At 47.8% G+C, this 12,226-nt stretch overlaps 1 protein-coding gene and 1 long non-coding RNA gene across 18 annotated transcripts in view; one reads left to right on the plus strand and one right to left on the minus strand.

The window, feature by feature from the left end:
- The window catches only part of PIP5K1B (phosphatidylinositol-4-phosphate 5-kinase type 1 beta), a 293,599-nt gene that overhangs the window by 268,230 nt on the left and 13,143 nt on the right, over positions 1 to 12,226 (plus strand). For all 7 annotated transcript variants that reach the window (XM_082696658.1, XM_082696655.1, XM_082696656.1 and 4 more), the window contains one exon: positions 2,034 to 2,151. In XM_082696658.1, the coding sequence (XP_082552784.1) occupies positions 2,034 to 2,151 (118 nt within the window). The remainder of the gene's footprint in view (positions 1 to 2,033; positions 2,152 to 12,226) is intronic.
- LOC309846984 overlaps positions 1 to 12,226 on the minus strand; it is a 318,364-nt gene that overhangs the window by 5,118 nt on the left and 301,020 nt on the right. For 10 of the 11 annotated variants that reach the window (XR_014302225.1, XR_014302226.1, XR_014302227.1 and 7 more), the window contains 3 exons: positions 6,488 to 6,713; positions 6,107 to 6,174; positions 177 to 1,597 (listed from right to left, as the gene is read on the minus strand). This is a non-coding gene — a long non-coding RNA (uncharacterized lncRNA). The remainder of the gene's footprint in view (positions 1 to 176; positions 1,598 to 6,106; positions 6,175 to 6,487; positions 6,714 to 12,226) is intronic. The other variant, XR_014302233.1, reaches the window with a different exon arrangement.

Below are 12,226 nucleotides of genomic sequence, written 5' to 3' on the forward strand. Positions count from 1 at the left end.
CTAAATTGGCCTCTTCTCTACATTTCACATCAGTGAAATCACATAATATGTGGTCTTGATGACCAGCTTCTTTCATGGAGCACAAACATTTTCCAAGATTGAGCCATGTTGTTGGCCATATCAGTACCTCATTATTTCTTATTGCCAAATCATATTCCATTGCAGGAGTTACTTACCCGTTCACCAACTAGTGGACAGTTGGGTTATTAATACTATGGGACTATTCTGAAGAATGTGACTGGGAACATTCGTGGGCAAGCTTCAGTGCAGGCACGTCTTCATTTTTCTTGGATCTACACCTAGGAGTAGAATTGCTGGGGTTCGTAGTTTTAAGGATCCACCAGACTGTTTCCGAAAGCTGCTGCCCCCTTCCCCAGTCTTCCTCGGCTCCTCCTCTCCCCTGTCTTTAGGACAGCAGCTCGGGGGGCGAGAAGGGGAAGCTCCCCAGAGTTTTTATTTGAGTTCCCCTTCGAATGAATGATGTGTAGCATCTTTTCATACACTTACTCGCATTTGTAGTTCTTCTTTGCAGGACTCTCCAGATCCTTTACTCATTTTTTAATTGGGTGATTTGTCCTTTTATTGTTCTAAGAGTTCTTTACAGAACCTGGATATAAGTCATTGTCATCCCCCAAATAATGCTCAGACTATGCTGTTGAGATAGGAAAGTATTTTCTTGTGAAAAGCAATACAAGTAAAGTTTGATTTTGATCAAATTTGACCATAGAATGCTGAGGAAGTCCAGTGTTTGTCTTCTGTAATCACAGTGTATTTTAGCTAAAATAATTGGTAAATCCCAAAGAATACCCTCATTTTTTTTCTAAATCATGCTAGCTTACTCATGGTTACCCAAAATAGAAGATAAATATTAGACTGAAAAATATGTACATAATGGATTTACTTCTGGGGGAGTGACTTGGGATCACAACAGGATGGCAGAAAAAGGAAGAGGACTTTTAGCTGTATTTTACACCACATGTAGTATGAAAAAATTAAGAATTTTTTAAGCAAAATCACTTCCAGGGATGTCTGACTGGCTCAACAGAGTGGGCAACTCTTGATCTTGGGATCGTGAGTTCAAGCCCCACTTTGGGCATATAGCTTAAAGAAAAAGAAAAATCACTTCCAGTATATTCTTGGTTATACCTCAATCTTGAAAACGGAGTTCTGAACTTCATCGAATAAATGATATATTCAGAAAATAACCCAGCAGCATTTAGGGATTTTTTACTTAGATAAAAATAAAATATGAGCAAAAAAAAAAAAAAAAAAAACCCCAGGAATAAAAATCAGAAGTCATCCCACACTTATCTATTTTCTGACCACCTTATTTCTAGCTTTGATGTTTAAGTAGATAAGTAATTCCTCTTTGGTAGGTAGGTGACATTGTAGTTGTTGAGAAGCAAAAGCCAATTAAAGCCCGTCACTACCTCATTACTTTTGATCGAGAAAACGACTTGAGCCATGGTCATCGGCACACAGTGTTCTCAGAGAAGCATCCCTTGAAAGCTGATGGTTTAATAACCCAAGAAATCTGTAAAGGGATTCTGATGCACATTTAAGTTGGACAGCTGCTATAGAATTGGACGTTTTGTGCCTGAAAGGAAAAGAGAAGAGTACAGAGAGAGAAACCAGTACTGATCGTGCACAAGGTTATCTTTGTAAACCAGCAAAACATGCGTACTCTAAGTGGCAAACCCAAGCAGCAGGAACCCACTGCTGAAAGAGCTGACCGGTGGGCCTCTGGGTGACAGCCCTCCACCCTCACGAGGCCGGAGACCCACAGATCCCTTCTCTGAAGTATAAGTAAGTGTCCCATGCAGGGAAGCAGACAGGGAGATACACAACTAGTATAACCGAATTCCTTAAACCATCTCCAGGTAGGACCGTATTGCCTCTGAACTCTCAAAATCATTTTTTAATCCCAAAAAGCTTTCCTGAACTCCACGTCTTTATCCACAACTTGGAGGTTTCCATGGATCTTGGGCTGGGGCTGGAGGCCACGCACTCATTTTTCTTCTTTGTTTTTCCAGTAAAGGGATACCTTCCAGTTCAACATTTACCTTGGAAGAGGGGACCATCTACTTGACTTCTGAGCCGAACGCTCTGGAAGCGCAGGACGATAATGCCTCCGTGCTGGATGTCTATTTAGTAAGTAATTTTAGTTTCTTCCCCCTTCCTTCTGGTTTACGGATGGGCCCGGGGCCACAGTTTACGCAAGACTGGGTTCTGTGAGGCCAGGCAGGCTGGGGTTTTAAAAGAAACCATGACCCTCCATCACTAGCACCACGGGGGAGATTTCCACAAGCCATGTTTTCACACAGTTCATGCAGAACATTCCACAAGAGAGTATGTAGGCTAAGAAGCTAAATCCCTCTAGGTAAGAAGAGAACAGATCCCCGAATTGTGAGGTGAAATGGGGCTTCTCCATGGTAATGTCTTCTGTGACTCCAGTGTATCTGCTGTGTGCGTGAATCTTCTGGAATTCTGTGTTACTTCCTTGGTAAATTGGTAGCTTAAGAGGCCCAGAACGGGGCTGTGGCAAGAACCAGAGGTCAGCACCAAAGAATCTTGGCCGTCTCCCTCAGTTGTCACCAACCGGGGGCGTGACCTGGGCAGGCACCTCTCTGTGTGTCCCTGTTTGCCAAAGGAGGGAAATAATGCCAAGCTTACGGGGCCACTTGGAGGATCAGGAATGATCATGTCCGTGAACGCCCTTGACCGCCTGCCAAGTTGTCCCCGGTGACTTAAGTCAATTATTAGATGACGTCTAAAGGATGTGTGACGGACTAAGCTATGAGAGAGGAGAAGGGGTGTTTCCCTACAAAATCCGTCCCACGCACATTGTCCGCATCTCTGTATACCCACACAAAAACTCACAAGAGATACCAAGTGTGGATTTCAGGTTTTCTACTCTTTTAAGTTGTGCCGAGCCTAAGTGTGCAAACTCCATGTCAGGAACCCCACTGGGTGTGTCTCCTGACCACACACCACCACTCCCCTCCATGCCCCAGCCCAGCCCTCTGTTCCCTCAAGCATACTCTACAGGACCTTGGTCACCAAAAATGCTACTAGTTATCACAGAGCCCTCCAGCACCTTCTCACCTCTCCTGGAGTAAGCTCCAATGTCCTCAAGGCCCTGCATGGTCTGATCTACACTGCCACTGTTTTCTGCCCTCCTTTCCCTGCCTCTGTCTTCCTTAACCATACTGTTCCAACCACAGTGACCGTGGTATTCCTCCCATAACCAACTGTGCCTCTGCCTCAGGACCTTTGCATGTGCCTTTACTGTCTGAAAATACACCTTCTTAGCTGTCCCAAGCTTGCTCCATTACGTCCTTCAGTCTCAGCCCAAACATCTCAGATTGGCTTTCCTTGACCCCTTATAGAGAATAGAAGCCCTCTCCCCACAACCATCCTTGTGAAAGGACTTTTTTTAAATAACCCCTGAATATCCTGGTTGTAGCACCAACAGAATTTTTTTTCCACTGGGCAACCCTCCTCCCCACAGTGCCCCCACTTTTTAAAATAAGTTATGGTGCACTTTAAAATCCTTACAGAAGAGTTGGTTCCTCTGTACAACCAAGAAGGCAGGGAATTAAATAGGAAAAAACTTACAGTAATTTTTTGGTCCCATGGCAAATTTGAAAAACTAAATGAAATCTGATCTTCATGAGCTAAGAGTTCATGCTCCTTGTGTCTTTAAAAAAACAGATTGGCACCAACCAGGAGCATGTGACCCTCCCCAGAGGAACAGAAGATCACAGGGTAGTTAAATGGCCCTACTGATCCCAGTTACCCTATGGATTACCCCTGCTCCTTTGCTGGAAAGCTTGTCGTTAGTCATTTTGATTGCTCCTCCTTGGTATTCTCCATTTCATTTGTTAAGAAAACTGCTTCTGTCCTTTTACCGGTGTCTCATTTTATGGTGTTTCTGTGCCTTTCTTGGACATGGAGAAGCCAGACTTTTCATAAAAAGTTCATGCTTCCTCCAGAAGAGCTGGGAAGAGCCCCAGTACTGACTGGCAGAGAATTGAAAGCACTTTGAGCAGCAGTTAGGAATGATGGAAGCAGGGAGTTGAGAACTGAAGGAGGCAGTGGTGGTGGTCCTCTTGCCCAGCCTTCCCAGCACGGGGCTGCTCACGGTTCACAGGCATGGGAAGCCAGGGGAGTCCCACAGCAGCGCAGACAAGGCAACAGAAATTCTCACCAGGCTTGGGGAGAAAAGCTGATCGAGCCTAATCTTATTTTGTAGCTACTTACGATAAGCTATTTAGCATTTTTCCATGTTTCCTGCAAGCTGAGCAGTGTCCTAAATACTTTGTCTTAAGCCATTTAATCCCCCACAACCCGCTACGAAGCCGCCGGAGCTCCATTTTACAGAAAGGAAAGGGACACGCGTGCGATTATCCACTTGCCCCAGACCAGGCAACAAGTAACCGGTCAGAGATCAGAGCTGGGGTTCCAACCCTCCGAACCTCGCCCCAAGCCCGCTCTTAATGACCGAGCTGCGCTGCTTGCATTAGGGACCACACTGCCTTTGCCAGACAGAAATTAGACTCAGAAGTTCAAGGCTTGGCCCAAATCACACACGGTAACATGCAGTTAAGACAGAAGAGGACACAGACAGATGGGGGTGAAGAGACCTGTGTGGTGGTTTATGTGTCACTTTCGAAGGTGAAAATTCAAGAATGTTGTAAGGGGAACAGTTCGGTGCTGCTGGAGAGCACGGGGTCTTGAACAGTAACGAGGGACAACTGAGCGCCTCCCCTGTGCCTCCAACCACTATCCCCGGGTTTGCTTTCTGGACACGAGTGGCTCCAGGCCAGGTGGGGGTTCCGGTGGTCTCCGTTCACCCGGGTAAGGACATGGACGCTCCCTTCGGCCAGTTCTCACAGCTGGCAAAGGGCAGGGTGGAAACTGGACTCCCACTCCTGGTGCTCTTCTCCCGAAACCCAGCCCCGTGAGCACCTGTCCCTATGGCTTGGGCACTGGTTGTGTGTCCGGGTCTCCCGGCCATGTGGTTGGAATCCTGTTCCTTGTAAAGCGAGACATGGACCCGATGAGGGAAGGGGCCAGGGGAGTTACGTTGGCAACAGTGGGTGTAAGCTTCTGGCTGTCAATGTTCGAGCACCAATGTTCTCACACCTTTGATACCAGCACATCTTCCAAAGTATTGAGGATCCCACCCAAGCGTTTTGGTGTATGTGGGTTCCATCCGTCAATACTTTTTTTTTATGAGAATATTTAATATGTACTCAATTTATGTAATCATCCATTCAGAATAACTAAATGTTAATTTAAGTAAATTTCTGTCAAAATCACTATTTTCCGGACAAAAACAAATTAAGAAAAGCGGCATTATTTAAGGTCTTTAAAATCTGTAGCATCAGGCTTAATGGAAGGGGTTGCGTCCTCGCGTCTGTTTCAATGTTAGTGTGTCGCCGCAGGGCACATCCTGTACACACACTGTATGCGCAGGAGGGGCCGGGGGAATGGGAAGACAGATGACGTCTCCCTGTCAGTAATGGAGACCTCGTGGATCCCCGCGAGTCGAGTGTTTTCACGTAGCCCCATCCCTGCTGCAGAACCCAGCGCGCCATAACTTAATTCCGCAGAAGCAAGCACCTGGGTTCTGGGGCTCTCTCTGCCTCTCATTTATCCCTGATCTTGAACTGATCTCCCCTTCAGGGCCTCCGCTTTCTCATCCATAAAATGGATCCTTCAGTCGCTCTATGACCCCCTCCAGCTCCGGCCTGCTGTGGCTTCCTCTAAATGCTGTGGACTTCCGATAAGAGGAGGTTTCACCAGAGCAGCTCCAGCTCTCTCCCCAGATTTTGCTGTGTCATCCCCTCTTCCTCTATCCTAAACCCGCACAGTATTTAAACATAAATTTTTTGGCAAGACATCTAGAAAGTTCTGCACCATGAACTTCTAATTCCAGGGTGTGTTTTCACGCTGGAGGTTTTTATTTTCTATTTTGCATGCTCTTCCAGTTCTGAGAGGGTGGAGCTCATTGCGGTCCCCTCACTATCGCCATGTGCCTCTCTACTGTGAAGGAGCGAACGGAAAAGATAAGCAGGAGAAAGGAAAACCTTGGTCTCACCTTCCGCTGGACCTAGTAAGAATCCTCTTCATCAAAGGCGTCCTTTCTTGAAGGGCAGTTGGAGGCTTCTGTGGGGACATTATGGTTAGAATTGTAAGAGACATAGTTTTGTTTCTCTTGTACTCTTTTCTTCTCCTTTAAGATACAGTGTTTCTCTTCTAGTAGATATCCCTAATTCCCCAGTGCTGTTATTTGTATACTGATATAGAATACTGCCTATATCCCTTTAAAAATACACACCATTTAAACCAGCTAATGTTTGCACAGCAGGTAACATGCGACATTTCCCTTGAAGGGTCCACCCACGTGATACATGCATTAATGAGGTTGGCTATCCTGCTTCCTGCTGTGATTTGACGCGAAATTGAAATCATAGTTTACCTTAAAAGGCAGCTGATTGTTCCGTCACTCTTAGAAAGCACTGGGTTCAGGTTCCGTGTTCCTAGTTGTCATCCTGCCTGCTTTAAAGGCCATTCTGGAGTGTCTGGGTGACTCCGTCAGTTAAATATCTGCCTTCTGTTCAGGTCACGATCCTGGGATCAAGTCCTGCACCAGGCTTCTTGCTCAGTGGGGAGCCTGCTTCTCCCCCTGCCTGCATGAGCGGTCTCTGTCAAATAAACAAAATCTTTAAAAAGGTGAAAAGGCCATTCCCCTTCCCTCTAGAAAGTTCCAGACTGATTCATTTGCCAATACTCAAATCGAGGAGGTGGGGGAGGGGTGTGTTTCTGAAGATGATTTTATCCAGTGACCAAAGATGCATGCAGGGCAATCATGCAGTGCTCGTAAGAGCTCGATTCGACTTTGCGAACAGTCTCGGGCATTCTAAGGCTGATGCTGTCGTTGGTACTCGAGTTCCTAGGGCAGCTTCTCTGCCTGAGGTACAATGCAATTTTGTATCAAGGGAAAGAGGGACCCCCAACAAAACCCAGCTGAGAATTGTTACGGGGATGATTGGCAGGGAGCCGATGGGTAAGTGGGGGATAGCGTGATCGCGTTTGTTGTAACACAGAAGTTGGAAACACAGAAGTTGGAAACACAGAAGTTGGTTATATACGCTTTTCTTTTTTACACTTTCCCTATTAACATCCTCTCGCTGATAGGTACTTTCATCCTGATAGGTGTCTCTGCAAGACGGCTGTTTGAAGTACCAAAATAGCTGTGGGCCAAGGAGAAGAAACAGTTAAGCCATTTCTTAGCCAGGCCTGCACTGGAGATTAAGGCTCTCCTGTGCAGCTGGTGGACAGCTTGATTATTTAATGTGTGTTGAGGGTGGCTAATAAGACTCTTTGATCACGGGATGAAGGGTGGCAGAGAAGTGAAAATGATTGAATTAACAGCTTATCGTAGCATTATGTATGAGAAAAAGAAGAAAAACACTTTAAATTAGGTCACAGGGGTCTTAGAAAACCCACTGGAACTTTCTGGCAGAAGAAGCTGCCTTTGTGGACCGGGCTCCGCTGGCATGGAGCTGAAAGACTTCTGCGGAGAGTATCGGGGCCTTTAATCCCTCCTGTCTGAGCCAGATTGGATGCTGCGAGGGGTGTTGATTTGAAACGGGCAGTTCTGTTGCTTCTCAGCAGAGAGCTAGAATCCCCATCTGCCAGAGGGTTTGTGATAGATTTTAGTGAGAGCCAAGGAGGAGAGTCAAACCACTGCCTTGGGCTTGTAAGGCGTTCAACCAGAATGCGGTTTCCTTCCGCCCTAGTGGTGGCCACAATGGTAAGAAATGGAGAGATTTCAGGAAGAGCAAAATAGGACCCTTTATCTCCAGAGGTGCTTGGCCCTCTTAAGCCACTGACCGGATATTATGTCTAAGATGTGTGAGTGAGTCTGGCCCCGTGGTACCCACAAGTGATTCCCGCACTAACACAGGCTTTCAGAGTACGAGGCAAGCCATCCGTCCGCGATCAGAGGTCACCCCAGGATCAGTTTTAAATCCAACAGTGTTAAGCCACTGTTTAAGGATTAGCTAAGGGAACTGGAGTTAGTGATGGAGGGACAGCTGGCTAGGCTAGGGTACATTTTTTGTTGTTGGCTCCTAGCTTTACAATGACTCCTGGCCTCAGAGGCCAGCTTGATGGCTGCCTTCTTCAAGGTCAGCTCTGTATGTGAGCTTGACTCAGGCTCCTGCCGATGGGGCGGGGGGGCTCCTGGCACTGACTTCCCTCCACATCCCCAACTCCCTCCGGAATCTCCCTCCAGCTCCTGTCTTGGCTCTCAGTTTCCGTATTCTTCCTTGTCATCAGGAGCCAATGTTTACTGGTCTCCTGAGCCTTCCAACTCTTGGGAAAAAACCATTTGAGATACAACAGTCTCTCGTGGTATGACCTTGGAGGCCCCCAGGCACTGAGCCTGCAGGAAACAAATCGCAGACTCAACATGAACCACGTTAGGAACACGGGGGAAGTCTAGGGAGAGCAAGCTTGAGTCCTACCCAGGGCCTTAGTGAATAGGGGGTCCTCGCCCCTACCGTTCGCTCCTGCAGGATCTGAGAAGGAACAGGAAAACCGGGTCGAAGGGAGAAGGTGGTAAATATTATACACTTCATTTAAAAACAAAACCAAACAAGCCTGAGAGGGGTGAACGGGAGGACTCAGGAGGGGGAGATCTGAGGGCTTGGCTTCCCCTGCTTTTGTGGCTACCTGTGCTAGTTTCCTAGGGCTGCCCAGACACCAAGTCCCTGGATCCAGGCGGCTTCACCAGAACCACAGTGTCCTGGTGGTGGAGGCCGGAGGTCCGGATGCAGGTGTCTGCAAGGCCAGACTCCATCCAGCTGAAGGCGCTCGGGAGCGATCCTTCCTGGCTGCTTCCAGCCTTCGGTGACTCCGTGCGGTCCTTGGCATTCTTCGCCGTGCGGCCCTAATCTCTGCCTGTGTCTGCACATGGCGCTCACCTCGGTGCCTTTGCGTGTTCTCCCTTCTTGTGCAACGTCAGGCAGAGCGGCCACACGCACACCCTCGCAGGAACGGGGATTTTGTCCCTGTTCCTGCTTGCGGCGGCCCCTACTGCCACCTACTGGCAGAAAGGCGCCTCTGCCCGCGGGCCAGAGGCGATAGCGGAAGTCCTTGAATTGAAACTGTATTAAAAAAAAAAAAAAAAAAGAGCAAATGTGTCTCTGAAAGCTTCCTGCCCGTGGCCTTTCTCACAGACTCAGTGCTGCACGGGCCCTGAGGGGGTCAGAGGTGGCACCCTGGGACAGGCCCAGCACCCACCACCTTTCCAGCTGGACTGGAGGCTACTGGTAACAGGTGCAAAAACACCAGTGCCCTCCTCCGCTGCCCCTTAGGGGTTTAAAGAGGCCCCTTGGCAGTCTGGGGACTCAGCAGAGAAAAGGCTCTTTTTACGGGTTGAGCAGAACCTCCACCAATACAAGGTGGACAAATCCTTCACTTTGAATCTGACAGCTCATCCCCTACAGCCTCTCAAGGCCTGGGGCGTTGTATACTTTGAAAGAACCCCCAAGAAGGAATAGGATTAAGAATTTTAAAAATCCGTGGGGCACCTGGGTGGCTCACTGGGTTAAGCCTCTGCCTTCACCTCAGGTCATGACCTCAGCGTCCTGGGATTGAGCCCTGTGTTGGGCTGTCTGCTTAGCAGGGAGCCTGCTTTCCCCTCTCTTTCTCTGCCTGCCTCTCTGCCTACTTGTGATCTCTGTCAAATACATAAGTAAAATCTTTTTTTAAAAAAATTTTTTTAATCTGAGATTTTAACTCAGAAAAAGAAAATACTTTCTAAATACCAGTAATGGCTGCTGCATTGCTTTCCTAGGGCTGTGGTAATAAAGGACCACCACCGAGGTGGCTTAGACAACAGAAGTGTATTGTCACACAGCTCTGGAGGCCAGAAGCCAGAGAGCGAGGTGTTGGCAGGGTCGGTTCCTTCTGAGGGCCACGGGGGAAGGAGGCCTCCCCGGCGCCTCACCTTGGCTTGGAGAGAACCGTCTTCACGCTGTGTCCTCACATGGGCTTCTCTCTGGGTGTCCAGATTTCCCCTTTGGGTAAAGACGTCCGTTGTATTGGATAAGGGCTCACCCTCGTGACCTTATTTCAACCTAATTATCTCTGTGAACATCCTACCTCCAAAGAGGGTCACATTGTGAGGTAATGGCAATTGGGACTTCAACGTAGCAATTTCAGAGAACTCTTGACTCAACCCCTAACGGCTACGGTGTCTTTTTGTAAAGAAAAGTGGTACCAGTAGAAGTGCTGAGACAGAAAGGCTTGATGGGGGTATAGCTTCTAGTTCCTACCCTCTGGACCAAGCCCTGAGCTTTTTCTACTTTCCTCCTACCTGGCTGAAAGAGGATCCAGTGGTCTTATCTGAAGGCAGTGCTGCTTTTCGAATGAAACCAAGGTTATGCTCACTCCCCCAGCATTTTCCAACTGGGGCATAAGCAGGCGTCAGAGTGAATTCTGTTGTGGCCCCAAGGTTATTGGGCATATCAGGTGACAAGATAACCACTTGGATTTACAAGTAACAGAAGTCACTCGAGTGCCGGAAAGTTCGCTGTAGAACTGTCAGCCCATATACATCATTGATGCCCTCAGACTTCTCTTGGGCTTTTGGAAAACACATTAATCAGGCAGAGAGCTGTGTTAAAATATCACTGCAACATTAATAGTTCAAAAAAAAAAAATGAAGGGCCAAAATCTTCGATTCATTCCCATGAGACATCTACAGTGAGTGCCAACGTTTTTCACGAGTCTCTTCTCATCGGTGTAGGCGCGTGTCTTTTCATTCCAGGTTTTACGAGTTCAAGGTTTGCGGCAATTCTGCGCGGAGCCAGTCTTTCGGTAGCATTTTCCCAACAGCATTTGCTCAGTTTGTGTGTGACAGTCTGGTAATTTTTACAACATTTCCAACTTTGTCATTATTACCTTCATTTTCGTGATCCCTAATGGTTTGGGGAGCCACAAACCACCCCCACACCCGACAACCAACTCAACATGTGTGTTCTGACTGCCCCGGCTCCTCCTCAGACCTGCCTGTTCCCTGGCACACCACGGTATGCAGTTAGGCCAGTTCCTAACCCTGCAGTAGCCTCTAAATGTTCAAGAGAAAGGAAGAGTCTCATGTCTCTTTAAATCAAAAGCTAGACATGATTAAGCTTGGTGAGGAAAGCATGTTGGAAATAAAGAAGGACCAGAAGCTAGGCCTCTTGCACCCAACAGTTAGCCAAGACGGGACTGCGAAAGAAAGGCTCTTGAAGGAAATTGAAAGCCCTATTCCAGTGAATATATAAAGGGTGAGAAGGTGAAACGGCCCTATTGCTCATAGGAAGAAAGTTCTAGTGGCCTGGAAAGAAGACCAAACCTCCTGTAACAAAGCCAAAGCCTATTTCAGAGCGAGGCCCTAACTCTGTACAATTCTGTGAAGGGTGAGACGTTAGGAAGGTGAAGAGGAAAAGTCTGAAGCTAGCAGGGGTTGGTTCGTGAGTTTTACGGAAGGAAGCTGTGTCCGCGGCAGGAAAGTGCCAGGCAAAGCAGCGCACGCTGACATGGGGGGCGGCCCCGATCCAGAAGATCGAGCTGAGATGGTTCCCGAAGGGGGCTACCCGGACCAACAGATAAAACAGTCTTATATCAGAAGAAGGCACCAGCTAGGACGTATGTAGCTGGAGAACTCAAAGCCTGTCCTCAAGATTCAAAGGACAGTCTGACCCTCTTGTTAGGGGCTACTGTGACTTTACGTTGAAGCTGGTGCTCACTTAGCGTTCTGAAAATCTCAGGGCCCTTAAGAATGAGGCCAGTCCTACTCCCCCAGTGCTCTGTAGAGGGAACAAACAGCACATCTGCGTCCAGCATGGTTTACTGAGTACTTCAAGCCCACTGTTGAGACCTACTGCTCAGAAAACAGTATTCTCTTCAAATATTACAGCTCACGGACAATGCACCCGGGCACCCAACAGCTCTGATGGCGATGGACAGTGAAATGAATGTTTTCGTGCCTGTTAAAAAACACCCATTCCGGAGCCCATGGATCAAGGAGCCATTTTTGACGTTCAAGTCTTAAGAAATACATTCCCCACGGCTATAGCTGCCATACGTCCTGGCAGCTGATGCATCTCAGCAGAGTACCTTGAAAATGTTCTGGAAAGGATTTACCGTCCTCGGTGTCATA

Source organism: Mustela nivalis (genome assembly GCF_964662115.1).
Source record: "Mustela nivalis genome assembly, chromosome: 13".
In the NCBI taxonomy this organism is placed as follows: domain Eukaryota; kingdom Metazoa; phylum Chordata; class Mammalia; order Carnivora; family Mustelidae; genus Mustela; species Mustela nivalis.